The sequence below is a fragment of the Schistocerca piceifrons genome, chromosome 1 (genome assembly GCF_021461385.2).
Source record: "Schistocerca piceifrons isolate TAMUIC-IGC-003096 chromosome 1, iqSchPice1.1, whole genome shotgun sequence".
In the NCBI taxonomy this organism is placed as follows: domain Eukaryota; kingdom Metazoa; phylum Arthropoda; class Insecta; order Orthoptera; family Acrididae; genus Schistocerca; species Schistocerca piceifrons.
The window spans coordinates 39,056,192-39,072,618 of NC_060138.1; the positions used below are offsets into that span (position 1 = coordinate 39,056,192).

Genomic DNA, 16,427 nt, shown 5'->3' on the forward strand with positions numbered 1-16,427 from the left:
ATGTTGCTTTTGCACTAAAACGTACTATTTGTGGAAAAATTTAACACAAAAGAGACTTATACACAAAAGGGCATCATGTATGCCCAGATTCATATCTATATTTTATGAATTTACCATATTAATTATGAATGAGAGACTACCTTTTCATATTACCTTATTACAAATATGATTCTATTTCTTTTAAGGTACTTATTAACTGGATAATTTACATACAGCATTGTCACAGATAACCACCATACGCACTAAGGTAGTGCGTTATATGTGGCTGTCATACAAGTTGACTCTTCTAAATGAATATACTTCCTGAAATGACAGGTAAATCATGTGAAGGCAATTATGATAAATATGTTTATGCCACTATGGCTTAAGGTGCTTACTGTAACTGGAAATGTTAGAATTTTTTCAAATGTTGTAACTCAACAGTTAATAATAAATAAAGTAAAATAAAATAAAATAAATCCAAATTACTAGTAGTGAAACTACGTAAATAGAACTAAATTTAAAAATTCAAAACCCTGTTTCCCAAAAGAGTAGAAATATAATTGAAGTTTGAAAATCATAGAAATTTCCTTTGTGCTCGGTAATGATTAAATGGGATATAGTAGAATTGCAGGCAACCATTGCTAGAAATGTGCAAGAGTAAGGTCTGTACTCTCAGATTCCACAAGGGGGCTAGTGCTTCCCCTCCCCCCCTCCCCCCCTCCCCCCTCCCCCTTTCCCACTACCACTTTCACCACACCGTTGCAGATGCCTCTGGCACAGTGAATAATGAATTGGATTGGACTGGATAAAAAGTTGACCAAATTTGTTGGCTGAAAGAATTGTTGTAACCAGGTTACTTCACTTGTTGGCAGATAGCTTGAGTGATGCAAGAACTAGCATTGTTGCAAGATACAGTTCACCATATGATGCATTGATGGTTGGTCTTCTATCACCCCAACAGTACTAGCAAGATTATAAATACCACATCAAGGCCAAACAGACGATTTGCAGTACATAGGTGAGCTGACTGAACTAAGGTGGTTGCTATTCTACTGCATTTGAACAGATGTAGGAGGGGGTAGTAAAGACAAACACAAATAACGTTGCCATGGACGGAGCTCATGCAGCACATATTTCTGCCACTAAGCATCTATAGGGCAGCTCGTTTTGTATTATCAAGTAATAGGGGACAGAGTGTGGCAGATAAGATATGCGTGTTGGGATGGAAGCCATTAAAGTGAAGACGTTTTTCGTCGCGGCGAGATCTATTTACAAAATTTTAGTCACCAACTTTCTCTTCCGAATGTGTTGACTATTTTGTTGTTTGTAGTGTGGTGTGTGTGAGTGTGAGTGTGGCTGGCTGAGGGGGGGGGGGGGGGGTGTTTGTAGGCATGCATGTGCAGTACGTTTTCTGGCTCAACCTTGATAAATTTCGATGTGTTTATGGTTCTGAATTTTTTATGAGCTTTTTCATTTATTGTGAGGTTGTAGTTTGTTTGTCACAGGGCAATGTCTTTCAAAGGAGGGTTTTCAAATTTCTCTTCGATTAGTTTTATTTCGGAGGCATAGGTTTATCAATTTCTGCATTTCAACGATATACATATCTAGTTAACATGGACCATGGACGTTCCCATTGGTGGGGTGGCTCGTGTGCCTCAGAGATACTAAAACCATACTGAAGGAGCAATCAGAATGCTGGGTTATCTGTTGACAGGTTTCCCCCTAAGGTAAGTCTTTCCGCTCCCAGGATTGGAATGACTCCTTACCATCTCCCTTAAAACCCACAGCCTTCCGTCTTTCCCTCTCCTTCCCTCTTTCCTGATGAGGCAACAGTTTGTTGCGAAAGCTTGAATTTTTGTGTTTGTTTGTGTCTACACACACACACACACACACACACACACACACACACACATAATAGAGGGAAACATTCCACATGGGAAAAATTATATATAAAAACAAAGATGAGGTTACACACACACACACACACACACACACACACACACACACACACACACACACACACACACACACACACAATTCAAGCTTTCGCAACAAACTGTCGCCTCATCAGGAAAGAGGGAAAGACGAAAGGAAGTGGGTTTTAAGGGAGAGGGTAAGGAGTCATTCCAATCCCGGGAGCGGAAAGACTTACCTTAGGGGAAAAAAAGGACAGGTATACACTCGCGCACACACACACACACATATCCATCCACACATACAGACACAAGCAGACATATTTAAAGACAAAGAGTTTATATATATATATATATATATATATATAGCTATTATTTCTTATTATAGCCTACTTTTCTGTATAGCACACCTAAGTTCATGTGCAGAGGAATTGTTGGATATTACAAAGCTCAGAGCAAGTTTATGTAGTGTTTAGAGAATTTCTGTGTAAATTCTAGAACCACTCAGCATTCTACCTTCTCGAATACATGATATTTTAAATATAAGTGTGAGAGAGCCTATCTACTGTGTGTCACCTGTCTGTGTGTGCAGGCTCGAATTAATAATCATGATTGTCATTATTGGTCCCCTCTCAAACCACACTGGCACAGACCCATTGACAATCAACACAAATGGTCGTTAATGGTCTGGTGTGGAATTTTAAATGGTTACTTGATAGGACCATATTATTTTGAGCAAAATATTACCGGGGAATCTTATTTACAACTTCTCTGCAAAGATTTTTTTGAACTAATGGAACATGTTGATTTTGAAACTAGGCAATGAATGTGGTTCCAACAGGACAGAACAGCTCCCCATTATGCTAAAAATGTGTGGAACATTTTAAATTTATGGTACCCTCGTCAGTGGATAGGACACAGAGGACCAATTCAGTGGCCTCCATGTTCACCAGACGTGAAATCTCCTGATTTTTTGTGTGGGGTTATTTAAAAAATATTGTCTATGAAAGACAGCCCACAACCTGAAGTGATATGGAGCAATACATTCAAAGAGCATGTGCAGCCTTACCACAGGATGTGCTGCTCAAAACTGTGGACAACTTTTGCAGACAATTGACTTTATGCAATGAAGCAAATGTAGATAATTTTGAACAATTTCCTAGTGGCTAATTTCATTAATTAAGCACTCCAAACCGTGAGAGGTAAGGGGATCCACACTAATGAAGCACCCCAAAATGTGAGATTTGAGGTTACTCCCCCCCAAGAACCATGAACCTTGCTGTAGGTGGGGTGGCTACCGTGCATCAGCGATACAGATAGCCGTACCGTAGGTGCAACCACAACGGAGGGGTATCTGTTGAGAGGCCAGACAAACACGTGGTTCCTGAAGAGGGGCAGCAGCCTTTTCAGTAGTTGCAGGGGCAACAGTCTGGATGATTGACTGATCTGGCCTTGTAACACTAACCAAAACGGCCTTGCTGTGCTGGTACTGCGGACGGCTGAAAGCAAGGGGGAAACTACAGTCGTAATTTTTCCCGAGGGCATGCAGCTTTACTGTATGGTTAAATGATGATGGCGTCCTCTTGGGTAAAATATTCTTGAGGTAAAATAGTCCCCCATTCGGATCTCTGGGCGGGGACTAGTCAGGAGGACGTCGTTATCAGCAGAATGAAAACTGGCGTTCTACAGATCGGAGTGTGGAATGTCAGATCCCTTAATCGAGTAGGTATGTTAGAAAATTTAAAAAGGGTAATGGATAGGTTAAAGTTAGATAAAGTGGGAATTAGTGAAGTTCGGTGGCAGGAGGAACAAGACTTTTGGTCAGGCGAATACAGGGTTATAAATACAAACTCAAATAGGGGTAATGCAGGCGTCTGTGTAATAATGAATAAAAAAATAGGAGTTCAGGTAAGCTACAACAAACAGCACAGTGAATGCATTATTGTGGCCAAGATAGACACGAAGCCCACGTCTGTTACAGTAGTACAAGTATGTATGCCAACTAGCTCTGCAGATGATGAAGAAATTGAAGAAATGTATGATGAAATAAAAGAAATTATTCAGATAGTGAAGGGAGATGAAAATTTAATAGTCATGGGTAACCGGAATTCGGTAGTAGGAAAAGGGAGAGAAGGAAACGTAGTAGGTGAATATGGATTGGGGCTAAGAAATGAAAGAGGAATCCGCCTGGTAGAATTTTTCAGAGGGCACAACTTAATGATAGCTAACACTTGGTTTAAGAATCATAAAAGAAGGTTGTATACATGGAAGAAGCCTGGAGATACAGACAGGTTTCAGATAGATTATGTAATGGTAAGGCAGAGATTTATGAACCAGGTTTTAAATTGTAAGACATTTCCAGGGGCAGATGTGGATTCTGACCACAATCTATTGGTTATGAACTGCAGATTGAAACTGAAGAAACTGCAAAAAGGTGGGAATTTAAGGAGATGGGACCTGGATAAACTGTCTAAACCAGAGGTTTTACAGAGTTTCAGGAAGAGCATAAGGAAAAATTGACAGGAATGGGGGAAATAAATACAGTAGAAGAAGAATGGGTAGCTTTGAGAGATGAAGTAGTGAAGGCAGCAGAGGATCAAGTAGGTAAAAAGACGAGGGCTAATAGAAATCCTTGGGTAACAGAAGAAATATTGAATTTAATAGACGAAAGGAGAAAATATAAAAATTCAGTAAATGAAGCAGGCAAAAAGGAATACAAACGCGTCAACAACGAGATCAACAGGAAGTGCAAAACGGCTAAGCAGGCATGGCTAGAGGATAAATGTAAGGATGTAGAGGCTTATCTCACTAGGGGTAAGATACATACTGCCTACAGGAAAATTTAAGAGACCTTTGGAGAAAAGAGAACTATTTGCATGAATATCAAGAGCACAGATGGAAAGCAAGAGCACAGATGGAAAGCAAGAGCACAGATGGAAAGCAAGAGCACAGATGGAAAGCAAGAGCACAGATGGAAAGCAAGAGCACAGATGGAAAGCAAGAGCACAGATGGAAAGCAAGAGCACAGATGGAAAGCAAGAGCACAGATGGAAAGCAAGAGCACAGATGGAAAGCAAGAGCACAGATGGAAAGCAAGAGCACAGATGGAAAGCAAGAGCACAGATGGAAAGCAAGAGCACAGATGGAAAGCAAGAGCACAGATGGAAAGCAAGAGCACAGATGGAAAGCAAGAGCACAGATGGAAAGCAAGAGCACAGATGGAAAGCAAGAGCACAGATGGAAAGCAAGAGCACAGATGGAAAGCAAGAGCACAGATGGAAAGCAAGAGCACAGATGGAAAGCAAGAGCACAGATGGAAAGCAAGAGCACAGATGGAAAGCAAGAGCACAGATGGAAAGCAAGAGCACAGATGGAAAGCAAGAGCACAGATGGAAAGCAAGAGCACAGATGGAAAGCAAGAGCACAGATGGAAAGCAAGAGCACAGATGGAAAGCAAGAGCACAGATGGAAAGCAAGAGCACAGATGGAAAGCAAGAGCACAGATGGAAAGCAAGAGCACAGATGGAAAGCAAGAGCACAGATGGAAAGCAAGAGCACAGATGGAAAGCAAGAGCACAGATGGAAAGCAAGAGCACAGATGGAAAGCAAGAGCACAGATGGAAAGCAAGAGCACAGATGGAAAGCAAGAGCACAGATGGAAAGCAAGAGCACAGATGGAAAGCAAGAGCACAGATGGAAAGCAAGAGCACAGATGGAAAGCAAGAGCACAGATGGAAAGCAAGAGCACAGATGGAAAGCAAGAGCACAGATGGAAAGCAAGAGCACAGATGGAAAGCAAGAGCACAGATGGAAAGCAAGAGCACAGATGGAAAGCAAGAGCACAGATGGAAATCAAGTTCAAAGCAAAGAAGGGAAAGCAGAAAGGTGGAAGGAGTATATAGAGGGTCTATGCAGGGGCGATGTTCTTGAGGACAACATTATGGAAATGGAAGAGGAGGTAGATGAAGACAAAATGGGAGATAAGATACTGTGTGAAGCGTTTGACAGTGCACTGAAAGACCTGAGTCGATACAAGGCCCCGGGAGTAGACAACATTCCATTAGAACTACTGACAGCCATGGGAGAGCCAGTCATGACAAAACTCTACTGTCTGGTGAGCAAGGTTTATGAGACAGGCGAAATACCCTCAGATGTCAAGAAGAATGTAATAATTCCAATCCCAAAAAAAGCAGGTGTTGACAAAAGCGAAAATTATTTAACTATCAGTTTGGTAAGTCACAGCTGTAAAATACTAACACGAATTCTTTACAGACGAATTTAAAAACTAGTAGAGACCGACCTCGGGGAAGATCAATTTAGATTCCGTAGAAATATTGGAACATGTGAGGCAATACTTACCCAATGACTTATCTTAGAAGAAAGATTAAGGAAAGGTAAACCTATGTTTCTAGCATTTGTAGACTTACAGAAAGCTTTTGACAATGTTGACTGGAATACTCTCTTTCAAATTCTGAAGGTGGCAGGGGTAAAATACAGGGAGCGAAAGGCTATTTATAATTTGTACAGACACCAGATGGCAGTTATAAGAGTCGAGGGGCATGAAAGGGAGGCAATGGTTGGGAAGGGATTGAGACAGGATTATAGATTCTCCCCGATGTTATTCAATCTGTATATTGAGCAAGCAGTATAGGAAACTAAAGAAAAGTTCAGAGTAGGTATTAAAATCCATAGAGAAGAAATAAAAACTTTGACAAAATAACAATGTCATCGGCAAACCTCAGAGACAGCAAAGGATTTGGAAGAGCACTTCAACGGAATGGATAGTGTCTTGAAAGGAGAATATAAGATGAACGTCAACAACAGCTAAACAGGGTTAATGGAATGCAGTAGAATTAAGTCAGGTGATGCTGAGAGAATTAGATTAGGAAATGAGGCACTTAAAGTAGTAAAGGAGTTTTGCTATTTGGGGAGCAAAATAACTGATGATGGTCAAAGTAGAGAGGATGTAAAATGTAGATTGGCAATGGCAAGGAAAGCGTTTCTGAAGAAGAGAAATTTGTTAACATCGAGTATAGATTTAGGTGTCAGGAAGTCATTTCTGAAAGTATTTGTATGGAGCATAGCCATGTATAGATGTGAAACATGGACGATAACGAGTTTGGACAAGAAGTGAATAGAAGCTTTCGAAATGCGGTTCTACTCAAGAATGCTGAAGATCAGATGGGTAGATCATATAACTAATGACGAGATAATGAATAGGATTGGGGAGAAGAGAAGTTTGTGGCACAACTTGATTAGAAGAAGGGATCGGTTGGTAGGACATGTTCGGAGGCATCAAGGGATCACCAATTTAGTATTGGAGGGTAAAAATCGTAGAGGGAGACCAAGAGATGAATACACTAAGCAGATTCAGAAGGATGTAGGTTGCAGTAAGTACTGTGAGCTGAAGCTTGCACAGGATAGAGTAGCATGGAGAGCTGCATCAAACCAGTCTCAGGACTGAAGACCACAAAAACAACCACACTAATGAAGCACCCTAATGTGTGAGAGGCAAGGGGACTCGTTAATGAAGCACCCCATGGGAACATGATTCCACTACATCCATGTCATTGTTCCTGGGTAATGCTTAAGTGTGATACAGTCAATTTTATACAAAAAATAGGTTAATTCGACATAATGAAGGAATTTGTACACATTATTTATTGATTTGATTTATCTAGAATTATCCAAGAAAGATGCATTAGAGTTGTTTTCCAATTTTACTTTTTTCTCTATTTCAGTGCCATCTGTCAATGGTTTAAAAAACTGTTTCAGACAAGACTTGATTACTTTTTCATGGAGAATCTGAATCTGGAATAAAAAATGGGTGTTTCCATTGAAGATTTAAAAGTTGCCCCCTGCACCACCCAAGGAAGCAGGGCATGCAGGTCACGTGTAGTATCATTTGATGTCCCCCTTTGAGCTTATTAACTTGTCTTACCCACAATTTTTGCTCAATGTATAGTTTTCGAGATAATCTCATTTGGAACTTCAGATGGACCACGCTGTATATATTCCTTTCACTAGCATCATTCTTTGGAGAAGAATGCTTTTGGAGACTGACAGAGCCGGCTATCCAGAGAAGATCAGCTGTGCATGCCAAGTAAGTCTATGCATGTAAAAGAAGTGAGCAGGTTGCAATCCAACTTCACACATTCTTGTGGTCGAAAACATTAGAATGTAGTGACCAGTGTGAAAGGACCGAAGGAAAAAAAGGAATTTTGAGATGAAAACAAGAGAAAAAGCTATCAAGTGTTTCCATAGCAACTGAGCATAACAAGACTAAACATCAATTTCAAGGAATTGGATTCTGCCCAAATATCTAATGGAAAAATTTGTAACAGTAAATAAGGGAGAAGAAGTGAAAAAAACACAACATGAAAAACTGGAGAGAAGATCTTGACATATTAGATTCAGAAGAGATATGCCTTGCATAGTACAACTAAGGAGATCCGGTGTGGGGAGTATACACTTTTCACACATCGTGGGTTCACAGATGCAGAAACCAGCATCCAATGCTGCCGGCACCACTTGCTGTTCACTGGTGTTCACCTACTTCCACGTCCACTAACTGACGCCTACGTGGAAACCAACAACCAATGCCACCAGCACCAGTTGCTGTTCACCGATGCTGATTACACTTACGCTCAATGACACAGCCCAAATTCTAAGCCCGGTGAGAATAAAACCTAATGTTCATTCAACAGATTATACCACATTGTGTTAATATAATAAAGTTATTAGTGTAGTTATTATACTTAAAGTTGATTTTAAGATGATCACAAGGGATAAAGCTTGTAAAATTATGGATCAGGATCACCAGGTTGGAGAAACTTCAGAACCAGGCATGGCTATAAAAATTAGTAAAGAAGGACCAGACTGGTCTTAGTTCCTTTCTTAAAGTAGCATTTTGAGCTTTGATTAGTTTTACTAACTATGTGCAACTTTGGATATCTAACTTGGGACTCTAGAATAAGTGAAAAAATAGGCTCAGTAAATGCTCAATTAAATGATAAATAGATGCCCAGAGTGAGATCTTGAATAGTCAAGCAACCAATCTGGGTTTATTAAGTGCGAAGGTTGATGCACAGAGTAGATAATTTAGTAATCAATGCAAAGGAATGGATGCTTTAAAGACTGAATTTGACACTCTAAATGGTAAAATTGAATATCTGAAATTAGATTTAAAGAAGGAACTGACTAATTCTTGAAGCATTCATGTAAAACAAATGTTTGCTGAATTCAACAAAAAACAGAATATTAATTTTCAGAATTTGACCAGAAAGTTAGAATGGAATATTTTGAATATTGAGGAGAAATATAATAGTGTAGAATTAGAGATTAATGAAAAGTTAGGGTCATTGGAGGATGTATGTCATGCTCAGTTTAATGCTGTAAACCAGGGATGGTATACACTGAAAGAGAGCACTATAAGCATAGCGAATTAATGCCCGACATTCATTCACAAATTATAAGTGTAAGTACACGAGTAGACAGTTTAGAAAGAAGCTTAAAAGAGAAGATGGCTAGCTCTGGTATCATAAATTTAAGTTGTCTGGAAGAGCAGGTAGAGAAAATTATAGATTGGAAAGTCACAGAGAATAACATCGAGGAATGCATTGCCTATGGCTTCATCCAAATTTACTGATACCAGAAAGGGCATAGACTAACTCTGGAGAAAAGGCAAACTTATGCAGGAACATGTAGAAGAATGAGGAACTTCACCAAATGTTGTGCTGACTAGTGAAGTAGTTTCTGATTTGCAATTGTGTGTGTGGGGGGATTCAGGGTTATCGAGACAATTCCCTAATTTAAAGCCCGACAGAGAGGTGCATCTGACTCATTTTTTTAAAAGATTCAAAAAGCTATCATGAAAAACTGGGAAATACCTAAAATTATTGAATTTGCTGTGGGGTACCTTTTAGGAGAATCCTCAGAATGGGGAACTGTAAATATTGAGAACTTTTCTTCGTGGGGAGAATTTCAGAAGAAATTTAAAGAGAAATATTGGTCTGCTAGTACACAGGAGAAACTAATATCAGATTTGTGGGACCCAAAATATTACAATAATACTTGGGGTACCATGAGTAAATATTTAGACTGGCATCTAATATGGGCAAAGTATTTAGATAAGCTGACGGACGAAGAGGGTTTAATTCAAATTTTGATTAGACAATTACCCATCTATGCAAGAAATGACATCTGGTTTAGTGGCTGGAAAATGGTTGAAGAATTGTTATCTTTCATTGACACACTAGAAGCTCTAAATAAAGACTGTTATGAAACTTTACATCAAGGGGAAAATTCAAATTTCGAAAGGAATAGTGGGATAATTTCAAAAAGCACGAAGTCAACCTACCTAGAGTTCACCAGTGCAATAGAAAAATTGTAACAACCATCATCAGAAGAAGCATCCACCTTAGAATGTAGGTCCAGTAACTTCACAAGAATTTGTACGAAGTAATAATAGAGCACAAAGTGGTATCATACCATCTTGATTTGGTTACCAACCTGTGATTACAAATAATGAGGGAAACGTGGTGCGATCTGGATCCAGGGCCAGGGCCAAGGTCATTGAGATTCACTAGGAGGGCTGATTAATGATAAGTATGTTATTTGCATGCACAGACTACCTACAAAAGTTTGGTTATCACTATAAGAACCAAACCTAGTTTTCAACAACCCATAACCAATAATGGCAGGGACTGTGGAAACTTCTGAAGTTAACATATTTATAGACTCAGTGACTGAAGTATCACTCATATCTAGTGCATTCTTTAATTTATTACACACTAAACAGCACTTACTGCTATTACCAGTAACTGGAGTTTACATAGTTGGTATAACAGGAACGAAAAGTAAAATTGTGAAACAGGAAACCCAAGTGAATTGCAGTGCTGGAAATATCTTATTTCGTCAAACACTTTTAATAGTATAAAATATTAATAGTGATGTATATTTTGGTTTAGATTGGTTATTAGAATTTAAAGTCATCTTTAATTTTGAGAATCTTCTTTGTTTTGGTAAAAGGAACAGTAGACGCTGGATACCATTTGTGACAGAAGCTACATAAGTAAACAAACAACCGAACGTCAGTGTATGCGATTAACAGCTACAGCACAATTGTCACCAGAGAGTGATAATGTAGTTCCAGGAACACTACAAACTGACATACAAGACAAAGTTAATGAGTCACTAATATTGACAAAATAACAAAAGCAAAATTTATATAAAATTTTAATGGAGTATGAAGTAGTGTTCTACGATTGTCCCGGTGACATCAGTGGCTACATTTGTAAATTCAAAATCAGAGATAACACTCTATTCTTCTATAAGCTGTATCCAATACCAGTAAGTTGGAAAGAAGCAGTGAGGGAGGAAATCAACCAAATGATTGATAACAATATAATATAACGTAGCTTGCAGAGTCATGAATAACCCTTTGGTCAAGTTGAAAAAAGCTACGGGTGTGGTACAATTAGTGTTAGATGCATGGACATTGTGTCTTTCTGTCTCTAAATGATTATTCAGACTGATTAACATCAAAGAATTGTTATGCAAATTTGAGAAAGCAAGGTGTTTCAGCACAGTTGACCCGACTGCAGGATATTGGAAAATCAGGTTACATCCAGAATCAAAAAAGTACACAGCATTCTTATTTCATGGCTCATATCATTTCAATGTATTGCCATTCAGACTTAATATTTCTGTATATGTATTTATATGTGTGCCGGATGAAGCATTAGGGAGAGATTTATTGAAGGATTTAATAATGTATGTAGATGATATCCTTTAATATCAACTACTTGGGAAGAACATTGTCTCACCTTATGCAGAACTCCGAAAAGATTTAAAGAGAAAGGTATTATGGTGAAACTGTCTAAATCATACTTTTCATGCCAAGAGCTTAGGTTTTTAGGCCATATTGTATGGGTGCAGGGAATTGAACCGGACCCTGAATGCATTAAAGCTATTAAAGAGTGTCTACACCACAGAAATTTAAGACAGTTGAAGGATTTATAGATATGGCTGGATACTATCAACAGTACAGAAGAGGTCACAAATGAAATGACCTGAAAATTTTATGTTTATTAAGGAAGGGGTAATGGGATCAAGAAGCAAATGATGCATTTGTAGAGGTCAAAAGTGCACTTGTTGAATCACCCATATTACATCATCCAGTTATGGGCAAACTGTTCAGAATTTCAACAGACACCTCTGATTATGGTACTGCTGCAGAATTTTTCTGAGGATAATGGGATCTATATAGTGTAGAACACCGAACCATAGCTTTTGCTAGCCGTAGTCTAAATAAGCATGAATTGAATTACATGGCTGCTGAAAAAGAACTATTGGTGATTGTATGGAGTAACCAAAACGTTTCAGACACTAGTATTGCAGTCAGAAATTCATGTTTATACAGATCATCAAGCTCTATCCTTTTGAATGAGCACCTCATTGTTACACAGTAGATTAATGCGATTGATGCTTTCCCTACAAGAATACGATATGAGGATACAATATGTGAAAGGTTCCGAGAATATTGTACTGGATGCTTTGTCTAGATTACCAATAGGAATGGAAGAGTTGACATGTACAGAAGGACCAGGCATTATTTTTGTAATCAATTTTATGTCAGTAGAAAACCTGAAGATCAGGGTACAAGAGATGGCTCGAAGAATAACAGAAAATATTCATCATGATCCCTATTTTACAGAAATGTTTTCTATGTGTATCTGGAATACCTTACCTCCTAATCAAGTGGGAAAATGGAAAATTATGAGTCATAATTTGTTTTGGAGAGACAGTGTAACATCGCAATGTTGGTGTTTATGCATTCCGAAAGTAATGAAAGACACATTTATGTGGTATTTTCATACAGGGTGTGGACACTTCAGTATCAAAAATTGAATAAGTTTTATTATTTTAAGAATCCAGGGCATAATGTAGCATCTTTGATTAGAACTTGTGAAATCTGTCAGGAAGTGAAAGAGGATAATACTCATGTGAAATATAAAATGAATCAGATTATGCCTAAGTCGTGACATGATCTCACAGCAGCAGATTGTTTTGGGACAGTTCCAGAAGGAAAGGGAGGAGTGTCATACATTTTGGTCACCATAGAGTGCTGCTCAAAATATGTTAGGCTATATCCCACCACACAAGCAAATACGCAGACAATTATACACCGTTTACAACAATACCTTCTAGAAGTAGGTAAAATAAAATGGCTTATTACAGATAGTGGCCCACAATTCGTGAATAATGAATTTAAAGAATTCATAGCATGGTAAGGTATTCGTCAAGTGTTAATATCCAACCATAACACATCCTTGAAACCGTGTGAACGGGTAACAAAGGAAATTGGAAAACTATGCCGCACCTACTGCCATGAAAAACATATTTTATGAGCAATGAAAATTAAAGACTTTTAACTTATTCTAAATGAATTACCACATTCATCAGCTGGGCTACACGTTTAGAAGTAATGGGTGAACCATATACAGGAGAAACTATCATTAGATGTTTTAGTTGGCCTGAACAAAATGAACCAGGAAATAGTTTCTCAGAATTTAGTCTAAAAGACACATCAAAGAGTAAGTAAACATAATTAAAAAAAAGCTTTGGAACCTCAGAACAAGGTTCATGACCTAGTTCTTGTAAATCATCATCTTCAAACCTCTGCCCTGAAGAAAGAGACACACAAGTTTTTCCAAAAATGTGAAGGACCATACCGAGTACAAATGGTGATCCATACTAAGACATTATTTTTCATGGATCTACAACTAGATCAGAAAAGGGAAAGTCTAATGTAAAGGATGTAAAGTTACATATCCCCCAGGGACATTAATGTTCTGAATTAACAGTTGAGTGACTACTGTCAGGTCCCGAGTTGTTTTTGGTGTTTCTTCTATAATAGTTTTTATGCATCAAATTCCTTCAATATCTTAAGCTACTCTACGAAACCACACTCAAAGATATGATGAAAAAAGAAAAAAATAGCATTTGTGATTACGTCACCCCCAACAGTTACTGGTGGTGTATTTCCTTATTCCATTCAGTCAGACTACTAACAAACTCTAGTCCCCTGAGAGATTTTATAGGGGGTCAAAGAAACTTCTGCATACGCATTTCTGGTACTACACTTATGCACCCAGCAAGAGCACATATGAGGTAGGTATTTGCACAGTGCATGCGCACCTACCTGTCCCCAATCTTGTCTTGTCCAAACTATGCTCGGTTGCACTATGAGGTGGAAATTTGCGCACGTTATCTCTGAACTCCATCATTTGGCACAGCCTTGGGACAAGACACATTAAGTGTGCCTGGTCAGCTCTTATTTCCCTTTGTTTCAACCAGCACGGTCTCCATGTATAATTAGTTCATATTTTTGCTTGGACCTCTGTTTTGACCAGCACGGTCTCCATGTATAATTAAGTCAAATTTTTCCTTGGAATGATCTTGGTATATAATCTCTTCACCAGTTGCTTTGCAAACCTGTGTGAAGAGGTCTTGGTAAAATCAGTGTCACCAATTTTGTATGTATTATTGATATAAGGTGTCAGTAAGATGACTCCAACACTGGTTTTCTTGAAAGATGCCAGGTAATTCTTTCATTGGTCATATATTTCTAGGTAAATAGAGAGGCCGGTCAGTGTGGCCAAGCGGTTCTAGGCGCTACAGTCTGGAACCACATGACCACTATGATTGCAGGCTCAAATCCCGCCTCAGGCATGGATCTGTGTGATGTCCTTAGGTTAGTTAGGTTTAAGTAGTTTTAAGTTCTAGGGGACTGATGATCTCAGATGTTAAGTCCCATAGTACTCAGAGCCATTTTGAGGTAAATAGGGAGAACAGTGTCCTGGCACTTAACTTTAAAAATAATTTCTGATGTCATGAGAATAATTTTCTCATACTGAATGTAATATATTCAGGCCAGAGTTCCAATTGATATTTCTTGATGCATATTTTTCTTAGTGAACTGAAGGAAATATTGCGTTAGCAAAACATAAAATATTGGATGACTAGTTAAATAACTGTGACAACATAGTATTTAGGTTTACTACTTTCTACAGAATATTTGGTACCTTTTATGAAATGTGACGTAGATGGGAGGGTTTATATCAGTTTTGATAGGGGAGGGTACTGTGGATAACAGCATGATTTATAAGAGCATCTATATCATGACAAACCCAAAATATACACCACACCTTTCAAACAACCCTCACAAACAAGTTTGCCTCATTCTTCATCACTTGCCGTTTCCATAGGGTTGCTAAGATTTCCTCAAGGGTGAAGGGGGAATGTCTGTTCTGTAGGAGATGAGTGAGATGCCGGAGGTGGTTTGTTATTAAATCAAGTAACTATGAGGTAGGGATCCTGGGGAAGGGAGGATGGGTAGGGTTTCCTGTCTTTGAGGCTATCTTCTTTCTCTTCTTTGATCTTGGAAACCATTTCTATTTATTTTCTTTCTTACTTCTCATTTTTACGACCCATCTTTTGTTACCTCTTTCCATATTCACCTACTTCTATTGCAGAAGTCCTTCCTGGTTTCCAAGGTTTCCAATAATCTGCATCTTATCTTCAGATAAGAAAGCCAAAGAATCAGACTACACGAACACACACAATTACATTCATACACAAACATTAAAATTACAGAAGTCACTGTTATGTATGTTTAGGAGTGTCAAAAGGAACACACTCATTTTTCCCAGAGTTCCTCCAAACTACAACAGATAATGAATGAGTAAATACTTAGAAAAGGGAGTACAAAAAGTGACAACAGAAAATAGATTACTCATGTGTCATGGTCACCTGGAGTTTACTATTGTTGTGAGGGGGGGGGGGGGGAATTATTGTTAATGTGAGAAAGATATATATAAACCTATGTAATAAATGTATACTATTAAAATGTGAATTGTTATTATATGTGATATTAATGTACATAATGATTACGTATAAAATATCACGTGTTCGATCTGAGGAAGGGGATATGTAGTGTTTCGAGAATTGGTGCATAAATTCTAGAACCTCTCAGCCATCTACCATCTCGAACACATGATATTTTAAATATAAGTGTGAGAGAGCCTATCTACTGCGCATCACCTGTCTGTGTGTGGACGTCCAAAGTATATAGTGAGAAGACCGTAGACACAGCAGTCAAATGGCACTGACAAGCACTTGTCAGTTGGGCCAAGGAAGTTGTAATGAAAGAACACAGCAGCCCGAGGAACTTCTGTGTTAATCTGTGCTGTTTTATAACTTTGACTACAGCAGTGATGAAAAAACAGTCAAGCTGAAATAAAGATTTTCAGTAACTTTTAACAATGACATGCTAGAGGCAATACTTGTTCATGATTTCTGTGGTTGTTGAATCAACTATGTGGTAAATATATCTTAATTTGTGTCTAATGTGAGATGACACTGGTGACTTACAAGAAGTCTAATGTTAATGTGAGAACTGATAATTACGTTCTTTATGGAAGTTTTTTTTTTTTGAAATACACCAACAGTGAACTAAAAGTATTCTTA

General features: G+C 38.4%; 1 protein-coding gene across 1 annotated transcript in view; it reads left to right on the forward strand.

Moving 5' to 3' along the window:
- The first annotated feature begins 4,809 nt into the window (after window positions 1-4,809).
- LOC124775118 (mucin-20-like) overlaps window positions 4,810-16,427 on the forward strand; it is a 157,264-nt gene continuing 145,646 nt past the window's right edge. The window contains exon 1 of the mRNA XM_047249991.1: window positions 4,810-5,728. Within this exon, the coding sequence (XP_047105947.1) occupies window positions 4,810-5,728 (919 nt within the window). The remainder of the gene's footprint in view (window positions 5,729-16,427) is intronic.